The 17,134-nt window shown below is 55.2% G+C and overlaps 1 protein-coding gene across 1 annotated transcript; it reads left to right on the top strand.

The window, feature by feature from the left end:
• The first annotated feature begins 8,506 nt into the window (after positions 1-8,506).
• Positions 8,507-11,581, top strand: CAMK2N1 (calcium/calmodulin dependent protein kinase II inhibitor 1). The gene is made up of 2 exons (XM_082647804.1): positions 8,507-8,761; positions 10,317-11,581. The coding sequence occupies exons 1-2, from the start codon at positions 8,596-8,598 to the stop codon at positions 10,385-10,387; spliced, it is 237 nt and encodes a 78-aa protein (XP_082503930.1). The 5' UTR covers positions 8,507-8,595; the 3' UTR covers positions 10,388-11,581.
• Positions 11,582-17,134: the final 5,553 nt, after the last annotated feature.

Here is a 17,134-nt window from a genome sequence, read left to right on the forward strand (position 1 = left end):
CCCAGGCCTGGGGGAGGGCCCTCAGCTCTCGACCTTTACCCTGTGTCCCTGCCAGAGCCACTGCCTCACATTAGGTGCCTCAAATCCAGATTCCTCTAGGATTGGGCTGTGACCCTGGAGGGCCACAGCTGAACTCAACAAGCACTTATTAAGCACCTAGTGCACCAGGCACCTTGGGTCTTGAACCTGAGTGGTCTCTAGGCTGGGGAGAGCGGGGTACATATGAAGTCATACTAATATTAACGTCCAAATTGCCATAACTTCAGCCTCCCCCTTCCATGGTCTTCCCTGGTGTTTAAGGTGCTTCATAGGATGGGGCTTCATTCATGCTTGCAGTAAGTTGGCTCACAGTCTGCATTTCTTCCTGCCCTTCCCCACCCCAGGGCTTGTGATGGGAGCCCGCTCATGCTGCAATCTCTACCATGACCTCCAGGTGGCGCTGTACTCCTATGGTTGAGGCCGCTGGAGGCCTTGCGGGAGAAACTGAGGTGGCGCTTCCGAGGGCGGGTGCAATTTTCTCTCTCCTGAGGCATGGGGCACAGGCCTGAGAGAAGAGCCTGAGAAGGACCCTGGGCTGCTGATCCCAGGTTCCGCGCACAGGCTGGGAAGGGGAGAAGCAGGAACGTTCTCTCTGGTTCCTTCCTTTCTCTGCCCAACACACCAGGAAGCCAGGTGCAGATGTGAAAATTCTGAGAAACCCAGAAAACTCAGGGGAAAAGAATCCTGCATTTCTCTCCCTATAATTTTCCAGGCATTCACATCTTTAAATATACTAACCATGATTTCTTTCAACAAAAAATGAGACATGCATAATGCATCGCATGTTCTTAAAATACCCAGATGACTTCACACTGGTAAAGGAGGCTTAAAAAAATTGTACGGCATAGATTTTGATTTTCTCCCCAGAAGCTTTCTTAGTGGAGAAATCCTGCTTCTCCCAGCCCGGCCCGCTTCCCTTGCTGTCCTCTCCTCTGCCCTGTCTTTGCCTTCCTCCCTCCCTCCTATGTGTCAAGTTTCTCTGTCCCCTTCTCGGCAAGGAAAGAGAACCGGGAACTGCTTTGCTTGGCAGTTCTGCCTCTCATCTGCCGCTGTTTGCCTCTTGCCTTTGAGTGTGCGAAAGTTTCTTCCTCTGCGTGTGGATCTGTCTTCCTCTCTGAGGCTGTTTTAGCTTCTCTCCTTCTGTTGGATGCTGTCTGTGAGTCTGTCTCTCCTCACATCTGTCTCCCCTGCACCTGGCTCCTACCCTCCCAGACGGCTCTCTCCTCCTTCCGGATCCCCTGCTCAGCCCAGCTTCTGGCGGGGCAGGGCGCGGAGGGCCTCTGTGCCCTGCGGTGGCCGCTCCCCCACCTTCTACCCTTCCTACTACATAGGAAGTTCCTCTTCTAGGAAGAGAAAGCCCTTCTCTCGGCCCCCGCAGGCCCTGGAGGGCTTTGGGCAGTGGGACTCACTGCATGAAGCTGTCCCTTCCTCTTATCCTAGTGACCCAATCAGCATCTCATCTGATCCTCCCAATCTCCCCTTGAGGCTGATCTGGTTACCCCCACTTTACAGCTGAGAGGAATTCTGGCTCAGACAGTGAAGTGACTGCCTGGAGGTCACACAGGTAAGAAGGGGTGGAGCTGGGATTGAACTTCTGCTTTACCCTCATCTCACTTGCTGTCACCAGGTGCAGCGCACAGAGCTCTGAGCTGGTCCTTGGGAGACCTGGGGTCTCGGTCCTGGCTCTGTTTCCGATCGGGCAGCTCATCTTTCTCGTTTGGGGTTGACTTCTCCCCACCATGCAGTGGGAAAATGCCCCTCTCTGCCCTGCCAACCTTACAGGTTATCACGGATATCAAATGATATTGCATCCGTGGTGGTGGTGGTGGGGGACGTGCTTGAATAACATCGTGTGGGAACCCAAGGGTCCAGAGCATGTCCAGTCCCCTCGCTGGGAACCTGAGCTCAGAGGTCAATGGCCACATCGTTCTGTCCAGGGTTGAGCCCACACAGGTCTGACCCCAGGTTTGGGGGAGAGTCAGGGTGAGGGCGCCTGGGTTTAAGGTGTAAAAATCTCTTCTGTTGTCACAGGATACTGGTGGGGAGTGTCGTTTACGGGATCCAGTCCTGCGTTCTTTATCTGAAGGGCCTTTGGGGTTCAGAGATCCGCTGGAAATTGCGCACACAATTTTCTGTATCTGGGAAAGAGAATCCATCTCTTTCATTAGATTCCCAGAGAGGTCCTCAGCCTGCAAGAGGCTTGGGCAGTGATTTACATCTCCTCAGTTTGTGGGTAGGTGGAGGTGCAGAGACTAGAAGAGGCTTGTCTCTGCGCACCCGACTCCCAGGTATCCTCAGGAAAGTGGTGTCACCCAACAGTTGTGAGCTCGGCCTGGAGTCAGACCTGCTGCCTCTCCTGGGCTGTGCTGCTTTGGGCTCGTCACTCAACTTCTCTGGCCTCAGAGCCCCTAAGGAGGACATAGAGAGAGATGACAATCCCAGCCACCTTCTCCGGTTGTCAAGCGTGGAAATGTATTCCCGGGGCGTGGGAAGCGCTTCATAGAGATTGGGTGGGAGAGTGGCAGTCAGAGGGCTACCGTTTCCGAGCCTGATGGAGTCAGTTCCTCCTTAGTCCCCATTAGTGGTCGCGATTTGCTTAGCTCATTTTCTGGTGAGGTCAGGGGCTCTTCAGTCAGGGGACTTCAGGCCTCTCGGGAGCCTGGGTGGGAGAAACCTGGTATGCAGAGCCCAGGCTCTGGAGCCAGACCACGGTCCCCAGCCTCCTGAGCCTCCACCATTTGTCCATGAGGCTAGCATTGTACCTGCCCTCGTCTGCACCCCTGCCCCGCCGGAGTCGTGCCGACATGGCCATGGTGCCTGGCCTCTCGGCTCTCCTCTCCTCCTGGCCTGGGCCTGAGTGAGGCAACTGCTTCCCAGGGTGACACGGAGCCCCAGCACCTCCCACCTGCTCGTTCGGGGCTGGTCTCTCAGAGGTCCTAGGACCACACCCCACCGCCATCCTCTGTGTGAGGACATGCAGGGGTGGGGGGAGGACAGTGCAGTTGGGACACTGGTGATCCCTTCTCACGTTCTGGTGAGATTAAGTTCCTCAGCTCCCCCCAGGTGTCCTCACTATTTCTGAAGTTTTCCTAAAGAGCTCATGGGACTCTCACTTCGTGGGTTATTGGTATAATAAAATCTTAAAAAAAATTACCCTCGGACCTCTTTAGTTTAAAGGAACCCAGCAGACTTCATCGTTGAAAAAAGCCATTTTATTTTGTGACTGACTGATTGTGTGTGCGGCTGGAGCTTCCCTCCAGATACAGTCCCGAGCTACAGTGAGAAGCAGGGGTGTGAGACCCTGAGCAGGAGACCTGGCTCCAGCCCGCCCCATGGGCACCCCTTTCCCTACCTGTGACGGGAGGAGGTGGGCCTAGATGAACTCTAGGGCTGGTTTCATGCGGAGGCTTCTAGAACTCTGGGCATTCTTTGGAGACCCTCTGGGGAGTATGAGGGGCCCGAAGGGGGGCGTCCTGAGCCCCTATCTCCCCAGCAGCTTGCCCTTTATCTACTTTTTATCTCTGGAGGTTCCTTGTAAGATTTTATTTGAAGAAAGGGTCTTGGTAATTAAATAAAAAAAGCAAACTTTTGGGGGGAAGGGCTCTGCCTGCCACAAAAGTCCTGCACAACTGTTTGCTGAATGTAGGGAAGGTGAGTGAACTATTCTTGGGTTGTTTCTTGATTCTAGGTCTGAGCTACCCCCAGTCGGCTAACATGCTTTTCTCTCACTGTGTGTGTTTGTGCATGTGTGTGTGCACGCACACAGGCGTGGTGCGGAGGTGGGCTGCAGAAGCCTTGCCTTTCAAGGCGGGTGGGGAACGGGCTGCACCCAGGTTCCAGTCCCCGAGGTGAGAGGCGTGGGGGTGATGTGGGTTTTTATCTGGCCTGGTTCAGAGTGGTAGTACCCTTCTGGAGGCCACTTAGACTCTCTGGAGGTGACCAGCTGGCCGTTGCCATGACACCGCATCCTGGCCTCCCCTGCTGGGCCATCGAGGGTCTGAGCCAGTCCTGGCAAGGCTCAGCATTCCCAGCACTCCGCCCCATGGGTTACTGGGCCTGAGCTGCCAGCAGATGCCCTGCACCCAGGGCTGAGACACCACCATCTTCTCTAAGTCTCGCCATTACCCTCTGATGCCATGGCCTGTGACTCAGTTTCCCCATCTGGGTAGGAGGGAGGGGAAGGGAATAAGGGGAGCAAATGCACGCGGAGCATCTGTTTTATGCGGAGACCCATCTGGGGCTGACTTTCCCTTTTTCCATCCCATCGACACTAGTGCAGGGTTCAGGGCACAGCAGGGCCTTGCAAATACGTATTTTTAACCCTGGAACATCTGTGCTGGAGTCCCAGGGTTTGGTAAAGGAGATTTCAGGTGAGGTTTGAAGGAGAAACCCCCCCACCTTTGCCTCAAACAGGTTTTATCTACTTTAGATTTGAGAGATCTGGTTGATTTTGTAGCTGAAAAAAATGTGATTTTTCTCCAAGTTTCCCATTTTGTGATGTAGAGTCAGAGGCCTAGAGGCGAGAATCAGCTCATTCAAGGTCACAAAGAGAGTCAACAGGTAATAATAAGAACTATGTTTACTGAGGACTTACTGTGTGCCAGGCATACGATACATGTATAATCTTCCCTAGAACGAACCACCGAGTAGAAATCATTATTACCCCCATTTGACAGATGAGGAAACTGAGGCACGATGAGGCGAAATAACCACAGAGTTGGGAAATGACAGGGTAGGAACTTGATCTTGGCTGCCCAGTGAAGGCCATCCCCGTCACCCTGGCCTACTTCACTAGACTGTGTACCGCCAGGTTTCCTTGATGCGTGGTGGGGAAAGTGGTCTCCACTCCTGCCTTACTTGGTCCGTTCCTCCATCTGGACCTGGCATCTTCAACACAGCCCTGGGCATCTGGCTCACAGCCAGCCTCTTGGCTTTGTGGGGCAAGGCAGGGATGGAGCCCCAGGGTACGTGAGTGCATCCAGGTCTAGGGCTCCAGAGTAAAGCATGGCCCACTGAAGGATGAACAAATGGAGGACCGAGTGAGGCATTTGAAATGGAGACAGTTGGGAGGGGTGGAGGTGGAGGAATACCATACTGATTCACACTTTCCCTCGCAGAGCTGCGTGCCCCTGGAGGCATCACTTAGCCTTCAGGAACCTTGTCTGTAAAATGGGTCTGACTGTCCCAGTCCTGCCACTTCTGGAGGCTAAAGGGAGCCTCTAGGAAGGGAACAGTCATGGTAATGCCTTTCTGACAGTAAAATGCCATGTGCCTGAGAGGAATGTGTGGGTAAGGGGCTGGGTATTGAGTTAGGAAGGTGTGGTGCTGCCACCTTTAACCTTATTTGGAACAAGGAAAGGTAAACATGCAAACAGATGGGGTGTAAAACCCAGCTTCTCTTTTTGCTCTCAGTTGCTGTGTGTGCAGGGATTCGTCAGCCCTCTCTGTGCCTTTCTGCGGACCTTCAGTACAGGAGGACTGTGGTAGCTACTCAGCGTGAACACTGCTTTGTTACTCGGCAGTAAAGAAGGAGCCAGAGGAGTGTGAGATTAGTGGAGTGGTCTCAGCCCTGCAAGCTGTCACCACTGCGGGATGTCCCCTATAGGGGCCCGGAATCACAGCTGGGAAAAGTGGCTTCTCCTGGTTCCATCGGTAGCCTGTGACCTCGGCAAGTCACATACTCTTTCCGCTAACGGTTAAACAGGCATGCACTGTCTCCTCTTTCTACCTCAAAAGGTGTTTATTTTGAGAAGCAAGGTCGATAATGGATGTGAAGATGCTTTGGGGTGTGGTGGGGAGGAATAGAAAGACTGATACAAATGTAAGAGCTTCTTGTAACAATCATCCTGCTTGTTATGCTTTTGTTTTCTCTTCCAGCACTTGGCCTGGTGTTAACCTCAAAGCAAACACTTGGAAAAGCCTTAATGAATGGAGACAGGTTGCTTGTGGAGTGGAGCAAAGGAGGCCAGAGACCTGCTGCTTATGCCACTGACAAGCTGTGGGATTTGGAGAAAGCCCCTGACCCTCTCTGGGCTTCAGTTTCCCCATTTCTAAATGAAGGAGGCTGGACTGGGTCCTCCTTAAGGATCCTCCCAATTCTGACGGCTCTGAAATGGGAATGAATGAAGTGCTACTGTTCTTTCTCCCTCATTAAGTCATTTCGCAAATGTTTAGTGCACCTCCTTGCTCAGCCAGGCCCCGAGAGCCTGATGCTAGCTAGCCCCATGTCCCATTTTACAGCTGAGATCATGGAAGTTCAGAGAAGGGATGTGACTTGCCCAAAGTCACACAGCTAGCAAATGACAAGGCTGAGATTCAAACCCAGGCCTGAATCCAAAGGTCATGCCTAGTCCATCTGCATCCCGGTTTCTCAGCCCCTTCCTCGCCTCTCCCCAGGGTGCCTGGCCTCTGGAGGCCTGGGATCCCCTTTACACAGTTTGGGGGAGGGGCTGGGCTGGCTCCTCTCAGGCAGCCTCTCTACCATATGTTTTGTCACTAAAAAACACCTCCCCCCTTCCGTCCAGCCCACCACTCACCCAGAGTCCTAGATTTAAGGTGCGAGTGAACCTGAGGATGCTCTTTCGCTATTGGTGGGACCCCTTGCAGGGCAGCTGGTGGAGCCAGTTGAGACTCACCAGGGGACCAAGATGTGTTTCCTTGCCCTGCCTTCAGCAAACTGCATGACCTTGGGATGGCTGCCTCTTTCTGCGGTCAGGCTGGTCCTACCGCGTGAAGGCGGTCTCCAGGGGGAGAGCAGGTGCTATCGGCGCTGGGCGGGGATAACGAGCCCTCCTCGCGCACCTTGCCCCCTCGGAGTTACCATCTGCTCGGCAGACGCGCCTCCCAGGACCCTGGGGTTGCCCCAGTCTCCCTCCCGGGATCCAGAGCCCGCTCCTCGGCTCAGAAGCCTCAGTCTCTCCCCAGGGCTCGTGGCAGTTGCTGGAAGGGAGGTCCCCAGGGGCAGAGAGCTGCAGGCCCGGGACGTCCCCGGCAGAGGCAGTGGACGCCAAGAGCCGGGCATCCCTGGTGAGGCCGGCGTAAGAAGGCGCTCCCCGCTCCTCGGGGAGGCTGGGCTGCCCTCTCCACCCCCCATCCGCCTCCACCCCGAGGCCCCGCGGGAGCCCGAGTCGAGAGACCTGGCTGGGAGCAGGGCCTTCCAGGGCGAACCGAGTGGGAGAGGGAGGGTGTGAGGCCCAAGGGGCCGGGCCCTGAGAGTCTAGAGTGGGGCGCAAATGTGATGGGGGCAAGGGGTTCCCCGGTTGGCGCCGGCGGGGGAGACCGTGTCCGAGGGTCGCCGAGTGCCCTCCGACCCCTACCCCAGCATCTGGCCTCCGGGGAGACCTGCATCCATCTGTCCTTCCCCACGTGTGCGTCGTAGGTTCCCCTTCCCGCTCCCGGAATCCCCACTCCCCCCAGCTCTCCGCGGGAGGCAGAGCCGGTGGCAGGTCCCGCGCGGAGCCGCCGCGCACCGGCTCGGGACCGGTAAACACCCCGCGGGAGGAGGCGGCGCCCGGAGGCCGCCGGGCCGGGGCGGGGCTCACGGGGGGCCCCTCAGCGCGGGCGGGACGCGGGTGCTGGGGGCGGGGGCAGGAAGCTAGCCGCGGCCCGGGCCGGCCTGCGCTGCCCCGTGACGTCGCTCGGCTTCCAGGGATCTGTCCCCGCGGCCCGGGTCCCCTCCGCCCCGCCCTCCTCCTGCCCTCCCCCCGCCCCCCGCGGCCTCGCCTCCGCGCCGCGGCCGGCATTTCTCGCTCGCAGCTCGCCCGCTGGCTGGCTCTCGGTCCCGGCCTCCTTCTCCTCCCTCTGACTCTCCTCCTTCCCTCTCCGACCCTCTTTCTCTTTCTCCCCTCTCCCTCTCCGATCCTGATCTAGTCGTTCCCTCCGCCCTTTCTTCTCCTCCCTCTTGCCTTCCTCTCTCTCTTTCGGTCGATTCCCCTGCCTCTCATTCTCTCTGTGTCTCTGCTTCTCTCCCCGTTTCCCTCTCGGTTTCTCTCTTCCCCCTCCCTCCCTCCGGGCTTCTCTCCCACCCCCCACCCGTGCCCTCCCTCCACCCTCGCTCCCCTCCCCCTCCACCCCTCGCAGCCCAGCCGCTCGCAGCTCCCCAGTCAGCCTCCCCGAACCAGCGCCGCCGCCGCCCGCACTCGCCGCAGGACCGGCCTGTCCGGCTTCCCGGGGTGCGCCCTCCTCGGCCCCGCGCCCTCGGGGCTCGCTGGCACAGCCTCCTCCCCCGGCTCACGGCCCCGCCCGGCCCGGCCCCAGCCCAGCGCCCGAGCGCGCCGAGGATGTGAGTCCTGCTAGCCTCTGCCGGAGCAGCAGCCACTCGCGCGCCGCCGAGCCGGAGCGCAGCGCAGCGCAGCCTCGGGCGCTCGCGGGGTCGCTCGGGCCGGCTGCGCGCTCCTGCCCCAGCGGCGCCCTCCGGCCTCTCGCCGGCGCCAGCGCCGCCGCAGCCCGCGGGCGGTCCTCGGCCGGCCGTCCCCGGCCCCAGCGCCGCTGACCCTGTCCGCCGCGGGCGGGGACGCGGGCGGAGGAGGTGCCGCCGCGGAGCCCCCGGACGCGACCATGTCGGAGGTGCTGCCCTACGGCGACGAGAAGCTGAGCCCCTACGGCGACGGCGGCGACGTGGGCCAGATCTTCTCCTGCCGCCTGCAGGACACCAACAGCTTCTTCGGCGCCGGGCAGAACAAGCGGCCGCCCAAGCTGGGCCAGATCGGCCGGAGCAAGCGGGGTGAGTTCGCGGCCACCTCCTCCGACACCCGTTTTCCGGGCACCCAGGCCTGGCGGAGGTTTGCGGGGTTTTCCCGCACCCGGGAGCCCGTTCCGACCCACTAACATCTCATCGCGCAGAATTGGACCGGGGGGGGGATCCCGCACTGCGGGTTCAGCTCCGGCTGGCCTCGGGAACCCCTCCCCCTCAGCTAGATCCTCGTTGGGGTCACCCAGGGGGCGTGGCTGCATCTCGCTGCAGCAGGGACTGAAAGGTTATATCCCGGTTCCCAAAGTTTGATTTTTTGATTTATACCCTGCCCCCGCCCCTTTTGCGCCCCTTTTGCGCAGTGTAGTAGCAGCTGAACTCGATCTACAACCCGGGGTGGGGGGAGTCCTAGGGCTCCCCGGGGACGGCGTGGGGAAGGGCTGGTTCCGGCGGGGAAGGTGAGGGGCTTTCGGATCACACCGGCTTTTCATTGTTCCTTGGCAGGGGGAGGGGGTTTGCCGAGCCTGGGCGCTCGGCGCAGGAGCTAGAAAAGCCCCGTAGAGACTGGGACGCGCGGGGGCTCTAAGAGGAGCTCCAGAGGCGCGGGGACAATGAGAAAGACCGATAGCTGCCGTGAGAGACTGAGACGCAGAGATAGGGAGGAAGGCGGAGGGGGGAAGTAGCGGGGAGGCCGAGATGGGCAGAGACCGAGACAAAGCTAAGGAGAGAGAGAGTCAGAGCCGGAAAGACAGCGAGCCAGGAACGCAAGTCTGGGGAGGACAGAAAAGCAGCTGAAACAATGAGGGCAACCGACACCCCGGACACAGAGAGAGGCCCAGAGACCTCGACAGGTGACCGTCGCGCCGGGAGACTGATGGAGGGACCGAGGAAGGCGAGGCTAGGTAGAGATAGTGAGAGAGGTGAAGGACGCAGAGAGGCAGATGCGGACAGGCGGGCGAGCCGCCGGCGGGCAGCGAAGGGAGGCTCCGACCTCTGTAGCTGCGAGTGCGGAGAGGCCAAGTCAGCCCGCTGGCAGCGCGGAGGGGGGCTCCCGGCCCAAGCGAGGCCAGAATCCCCGACGGGCTGCGCGCTGTGCAACCGGCCCCTGGCGTCCCTCCTCGCTCAGCGCACCTCAGCACCCCGCCTCGGCTACCGGCGCTGCGCTCGGGGCACCCGGGAGGATCCCAGGCCCGGAGCCCGTGGCTCCTCCCTCCCCTCCCTCTCCCGCCCAGGAGCCTTTTTTCCAAATAAATGCGCCCTCCAGGGTGGGTGGGGGCCGGGGTGAGGACCAGGCCGGTGCGCGCCTAGGCTGCCACCAGGGCTGCGGGATTTGTGCTCTCTTCGCTTCCTCTTCTCAGGACCATGCTGGGACGCGGCCTGGGGGAGGGGGAGTGGTTGAGAGGAAAGCAGCAGAGGGACCCCTGGCCGAGCAGAAGAGGATGGGGGCTGTGTTAGCACGCGTGGAGACCCCTTCCCTCTCCTTTCCTCAGTCTACCCGCCCCTCCGACCCGGGCGTAAAGCGAAACTTAGGGACCCCTGGCTAGGCCCAAGAGCGCTCACCTCTCCTTTTCTCCCCCTTTTTTTGCAGTTGTTATTGAAGATGATAGGATTGATGACGTGCTGAAAAATATGACAGACAAGGCACCTCCTGGTGTCTAACTCCCCTAAAGACAATGAGTTAAGGGAGAGAATAAGAATGAGAACGGCGATATCAGTTATTGGCAAAAAGCATGAAAAGAGAAAGCACTTTGAAATTTATTACTAGCTTGCTACCCACGATGAAATCAGCAACCTGTATCTCGTGTCAGGCCGGGAGACAGATGAGGCGTGAGAAGAAGGCTCTGGGCTTCTTTGCAAAGATAAAAATTAAAAAGAAATTTTTAAAAATTAAAAAAATCACTATATATATATATACATAAAGAAATAAAAAGAGAAGTCTCAGTTGCAGCTATTTGTCAAAATTAATATCCATTTCTTTTTCTATACAGTGAATATTGCGCAATTATAGATCTGGTTTTTGAACCACTTAAATAATGAAGCAGCAACACCGGGTGTTTTGAGGTGTTGGCATTCTTCGCTGATTTGGCTGTTCCCAATGTTTACATTATTTAATCTTGCAAAAATGATTCTCTGCACTTGGATGTGAAATGCTGTCCAGTTTTATTTTTTTATGTTGTTATCCTTGGATGTACAAAAAAAAAATCAGAAAATGATCTCTATAGATATTGCATTCTATTTTGGTCATCTTTTGAAGTTATCAAGAATGTGTTTAAAACAAGACGAGAACTTTTCTAAGGAATCATACCTAGAAAATAATCATCGCTTTATTTTAAAATGAATTGTAAAGCTTGTGTTTCTTTGTTGCTGCGAGCTATTTGCCCAAGTTAATGCAAATGAACACATTTTATATGTCAGGAAAAAAAAACCACAAAAAAAACAAAGAAAAAAAAATGCTTGAGCTTTTTCTAACCTCTTCCTGCAGTCTGTTGTGTGAGCAGCCTGTTTTTTTCTCTAATATTGTGTCCGTTTATTCTCTTTAATGGACTGTAAAAAAATGTAATCACAAGAGTGCCAAATATCTTGAAATGCCAAAAGGCATTTTGGTTTCTTTTCTTTTCCCTGTGCTCTGAGTTCACGTAAAGGAATGCTTGGAGTGTCTTTTTCTGTTATTTATAGGGGTTCTCTTAGGGCACACCAGCTGCCTGTTTTGCATGGTATTTGCAAAAATGCCTCTTGCGTGAGGAATCTTTTCCCGTTTTTTTGTTTGCAACTTTGGACCTCAAGAGGTTTCTTCCTTTCCCTACCCTGTTGCCTCTTTTCTTAATTCAATATTCTGTATGTTGCACCTTTAACCAGCACACAGGGCTATTTCTTCAATGTACAATAAAAGAACTGTTCCTGTGTCTCACTCTCTTTTCTCGGCTTTGGTTCTAGGGAGCTTGCTTTTTGTCTGCTGGTTGCAGATGGGAAGGCGGGAACGGTAGCTTTGGTCTGTGAGGCGAAAAGGTGGTGTGGAGGCCACCGTGGGTTGGGCTCAGGTGATAGGAAAGAAGCTGGAGTGGCAAGGCCATCCCTGGAGGGCAAGTGCGTCCAGTTTGGATTTGCGTTGGGCTCTCCCAACTTCTGTTGGGTTTCTGCCATCCCTGGTGGGGTGTGGGGAGAAGGAGGCTGGTGTGCTGGTTGGCAGGGAGTCAGCCTCGTGAAAGGCAAAGTTTGGAGGCTGGCAGGCTTGGATTCAAATCCCAGCTCCTTCACTTCCTAGCTCTATGGATTTGAGCAAGTCCCTTCACTTCTTCAGGCCTCAGTTTCCAAATCTGTGAAGTGGGGTTAATGTAGCTCCTACCTCGAAGGTTGGGAAGATTCACACAGCACCCAGCACATAGTAGCACTCAGCATCAGATGCCCAGGTAATCCTTCATCCTGGGCCACCCGTCCTCAAGGGCAGGGCTGAGGAGGACCTATGCTCTTTGCCCTGCACCTTTGTCTTCCTGAGTTCACAGGTCCTTCCTGGAGGGATGAGCCTGGTCCTCTGGGGCCCACAGCCCGATTGGATTTGTCTCAGGCTTCCCCAATCACCGCTCAAAAAGTCTCGTTATGAAAAAAAATTCTCAGCCCCTTGTTGGGCTCAGGACAGTTAATGGCAGCGGAGCAGGCCCCTGGGGGAGGAGGGGTTGGGAGAAGGATTTTGGCTGAAGAAAGGCCGGGAGAGTTTTTTTTCTCCTGGGCCGCTTGGCATCCAGGAGTCCCGGTGCCGCCGGGAGCTTTTAATGTGTTTGTTGTAAAACTGTCAGTCGGGGAGTCACAACACAGCTCACAGTGACAGGAGCCTGAGTGTGACTCAGACATCAGGTAAGACAGGCCTGGGTGGGGAGAAGGAAGGGGGGCTCCAGAGGGCCTGTGGGGAGGGGGGTGATGTCTCAACCCCCTTCTCAGGGGTGGAGGCCCAGAGCCTCAGGGGGACCCAGTGGAGTCCCTATCAGGCATCATCGGGAAGGCAGGCAAGCTGGAGCTGGCGGTGTCTGCAGGACGATGGGGGTGGGGTGCCAGCTGGATTTTCCCAGGCGTGTGACCCTGTTCCCAAACCTGGCTCTCCTCCCCGCTGACCCCAGAGAGTCCCAGTGCTCGGAGCCGTTGGGCCTTTAGGTACCACGGAGCCCAGCTTTCCCCTGTGCTCTGTCCGCATGAAGGTTGAGGGGCCGCCTGGCAGAGCTAGGGGCCGGGCCCACCCTCTGTGCAGCGTCAATTTGCCAAGAGGAGAAGGAACCAAATGAAAAGATTCTTTCAGAAGACAGGTGTCTGTCCGCACCCAGGAGTCATTACCGCTTACCTGATCAAAGCGCCGTGCAATTACAAAGCGCTTTCCGTTCCAAGCCTCACATAATCAGCCCAGCAACCCTGGAAACCCACAGCCCCTACCTCTCTTTAGGAGGTGAGGAAATCGACACCCCAGAGGGGCTAAAAGGCCGGGCACAACAGCCATACTCACTGAGCTCTTACTGCAGGCCCGGCTCGAAACGGCTCTATGAAGCAGGTGTTACCTGTGTCCTGATGATACAGTAGAAACCAGGGCTTGGAGGCATTAGGTAACTTGTATGAGGTCACTCAGCTGGTAAGTCGGGAAGCACTCTTGAACCCAGAGTCCGGGCTCCAGGATGGGGCTGCAGAGTCACCTGTCCCCAGACCCAGGCTCAGTCCCAGCTGCAGCCATTGTCCTTCAGCTTTAAATATCCTTTTGTTGGTTTATTGTTCTGAGCCTGGGCTCTCCCGCTCTTCTGCCAACAGACAACTGACTGCATCAGGGGTCAGAGGGAGGCAGAGCATCTTAGCTGACCACTTGGATGTGGTCAGCTAAGACCTGGAGCTGCCCTCTGCTGGGAATGGGGGAGCACGGGAGCCCTTGGTGAGGCTCGGGTCCATTTTAATAAGTGATGTATTAAAAGGTTCCTGCTGGAGGCCACCCCACCAGCCGAGGCAGGATTCTCTGGGAAGACAGAATCTGCCTTTCCCGCAGATTCCGATCAGCAACAGAAGAATATAAATCTTTTAAATATACTCGAACATCGGGGTAAACATTTGTTGAGAAGGCACTTTAGGGACTGGGCAGATATCAAATTATACCAAGTACACGATATGTTTGAAGTATCTGGTTAGGTAGCAGTAAATACGGAAAAGGCCACTAGAAGTCCGATCTGGGGGAGGGTGTCTCGAAGCCTCCAGGCATCGATCGAGCATCCTGGGCTGCATTATTCAAACTTCATTAATCGAATGCTTGTAATAAGCATCCAGCTCCCCGGATTCTGCTTCCTTGGCCTTTCCAGGCTGACAGCCTGAAGGAATATCAAAAAGCACCTCTAAGGGGGAAATTGGCAAATTAAGTTTTAAAAGAAAGTGACTTGAAAATTACTGCTGTCTGGAGGCCACAGATGAAGGAGTGAGCACCGTCGCCTGTGCAGACAGCAGGCAGCTGGTTCTCGGCCCTCAGGGCCCAGCAGAGGGGGTGGATTTCAGGGTGGCTACTGAGCACATAGAAGGCATGAGTTTGGGACTTCGGTGACTTGGATTTGAAACCTCTCATATACTTTCTCGTTTGGACTTGGGGCCAGTTTCTCAAGCTCTTTGGGCCTCTGTTTCTTCTTCTGGAAAATGGGGATGGTGGCAATGCCAGTAGCACGAAGGATTAAACAGGAGCCCCCACTCCTCCCAGGTGCAGGGCCTGGTGCGTTATAAATGTCAGTCATCAAACATGAAGTGCCTACTGTGTGCCGGGTAATGGTCTTTCAAGACCTGGCAAACAGTTCGAGGTGTGTGAAGCTTCTTTGCAGATGGTTTTTGGCAGCCCAGAGCTGACACCCTGAGGGGACAGAGGGGCAGTGGAGGCATCCCCGCGGGGGTGGGGTGGGGTAGAGGAATCAGCTCACGTCTCATTATCCCCATCAGTTCCCCAAAGCACCCCAATCAATACAATCCTAAGTAAACCTGTGTGCTTGCTCTCCGAAGGCAGTTGAGAGGAGTTTCCTACCGGCTTCCAACCAGCCTGCCGCAAGCCTTCCTCCTCTGGATGGAGACTAACAAATCCTGACTTCTTGCCCTGGGAAGGAAAGAGCTTGGCTTTCTGCTTGGATCCCCTCTGTCAACAGGTCCTCCATGATTTTCATTCATGTGACAAATATCAACTTAGCACCCACTTTGGGCCAGGTCCTGTGCTAGGCTAACTGAATATCCAATGATGAAGAAATGGGAGTTTTCCTTGGGCTTGAAAATGATAGTTGCCATGGCAATGAGGTTGGGAGCTAGGAGCTTGGAGACCCCCAAAGTCAGCAGCTCAGATCCTTCGTGCTGGTAAAAAGAGGAAAGCAAAGAGAACTGGGTCTTGGGGACTGCCTGAAACGCAAACACATGACCCTCTTTTAAAAAATATAAACTTTTACTTTAGAATAGTTTTAGATTTACAGAGAGGTTGTGAAGGTATTACAGAGTTGCCACGTACCCCTAACCCAGTTTCTCCTATTGTTCACATCTGACATTTCCACAATATGCTTTTCACAACTAAGGAAACAACACAGGTACGGTACTATTAACTGAACTCCACCGGTTCCTTCAGTTTATACCTAATGTCCTTTGTCTGTTCCAGGATTCCATCCAGGATACCATGTTACATTTATTTATTTATTTTTAAAATTTATTTATTTATTTTAGGCTGCGCTGGGTCTTCGTTGCTGCACGTGGGTTTTCTCTAGTTGCGGGGCGAGCTTGCGGAGCACGGGCTCTAGTAGTTGTGGCACGCAGGCTCTAGAGCTCAGGCTCAGTAGTTGTGGCGCACGGGTGTAGTTGCTCCGCGGCAGGTGGGATCTTCCCGGACTAGGGCTTGAACCCATGTCCCCTGCATTGGTAGGCGGATTCTTAACCACTGTGCCACCAGGGAAGCCCCACATTACATTTAGTCATCCTGTCTCCTTAAGTTCCTCTTTGCTGTGATCATTTCTCAGATTCTTCCTGTTTTTGATGGAGTCCTGGTCAGGTATTTTGCAGGCTTTCCCTCCACTGGGGTTTGTCTGATGACTTTCTCATGCTTCAGCTGGGGTTATGGGTTTGGGAGGAAGACCATGGAGGTAAATAAAGTGTCATTCTCATCACATCCTATCAAGGGTACACACTTTCACCGTGACCGATCACTGTTGATGTTGACCTTGATCACTTGGTTGAGGTAGCATTTGTCAGGTTTCTCCAGGGCGAAGTTATGCGTTTCCTTCTGGTTTCCATACTGTCCTCCTTGGAAGGAACTCATTATAGCCCACTTAAGGGGTGGGAAGATATATTCCCCCTCCTCGAGGGGGGGAGTATCTCCATAAATTATTGGGGCTTTTCTGCCCAGGTGATGTGGGTGACCCACTTTTCAGCCGGTCAACTTTGCCCCTCTGTTGGGTAAGCCCACTGTGGTTTAGATGTAATCATGAGTTAGAGGCAAACCAGGGAAAAACAAAAATGCCCACAAGGCCCAGGGTGCTGCCTGATGACCGATAGATGGAGCCTTACAAAAAAAAAAAAAGATTAAACACAATTAATAAAAGCAACTTCCTGTGGAGGGGGAACTGTCACCCTGATTAGAAACTGTGCAGAATTTGCTCTTGGAAACCTTCAGGCAGCTGCTCTGGTTTATAAAATCTGCCTATTGGAGGGAAGGAGGAGGGGAAAAAAAAGGTTGTCATTATTCCAGAAACAGAGATTCTCCCAAACCATATGCAAAAATAAATCCTCCGCGGCGACCGGGCTGTATCCAGGGAAACCTGGCAGCTGGGCTGGAGCTTGTGGGGTGGCCCCGGGGGGGATGGAGAGCCTGTGTCCACGGGCCCCACTCGCTTCTCCGGAGAAACCAAGAGTCCCAGAAAGACAGCCCCACCTTGCTGGCCCTGGGCCCCCATCCCCATCCCACCCTCCCCCTCTGAGATGAGGACTTGGTTGATCTTATTACCTTTCACACTGGAAGTCTCGCCTTTAACCCCGGGCAGCACACACCCACTCGCTCCGAGGAAGGTCCTTGACCCAGAAACAGCTGTTTGAGGACAAAGGGTCACTAGAGGGGAAAGGAGGTTGGGGAGGCCAGGCTGGAGGGAGGAGGAGGACCTGGGAAATGGGCCATGGGAAATCCTAACAGAGTAGCGATGGGGGCTGGGCAGGCGGGGTCAGGCAGTGATGACACAAAGTTGTCAGGGAAAGGTATGTCTGGTAAGACAGAGGGCCAGTGGCTAAGGGCTTAAAACAGGGTGGGCTGGGAGGATGTTTGGGTAGAGGAAATTAACTGATTAAATCCCTATTCATTCAGGGATTCAACAGCCCCGTGTGGGGGTGGGCCGGGTATTATGCTTGGCACTGGGGAGACAGGGCTGGGGAAAGCAAGGCCTCCTCTGG

This window comes from Grampus griseus (genome assembly GCF_964374135.1).
Source record: "Grampus griseus genome assembly, chromosome: 1".
Taxonomy (NCBI): domain Eukaryota; kingdom Metazoa; phylum Chordata; class Mammalia; order Artiodactyla; family Delphinidae; genus Grampus; species Grampus griseus.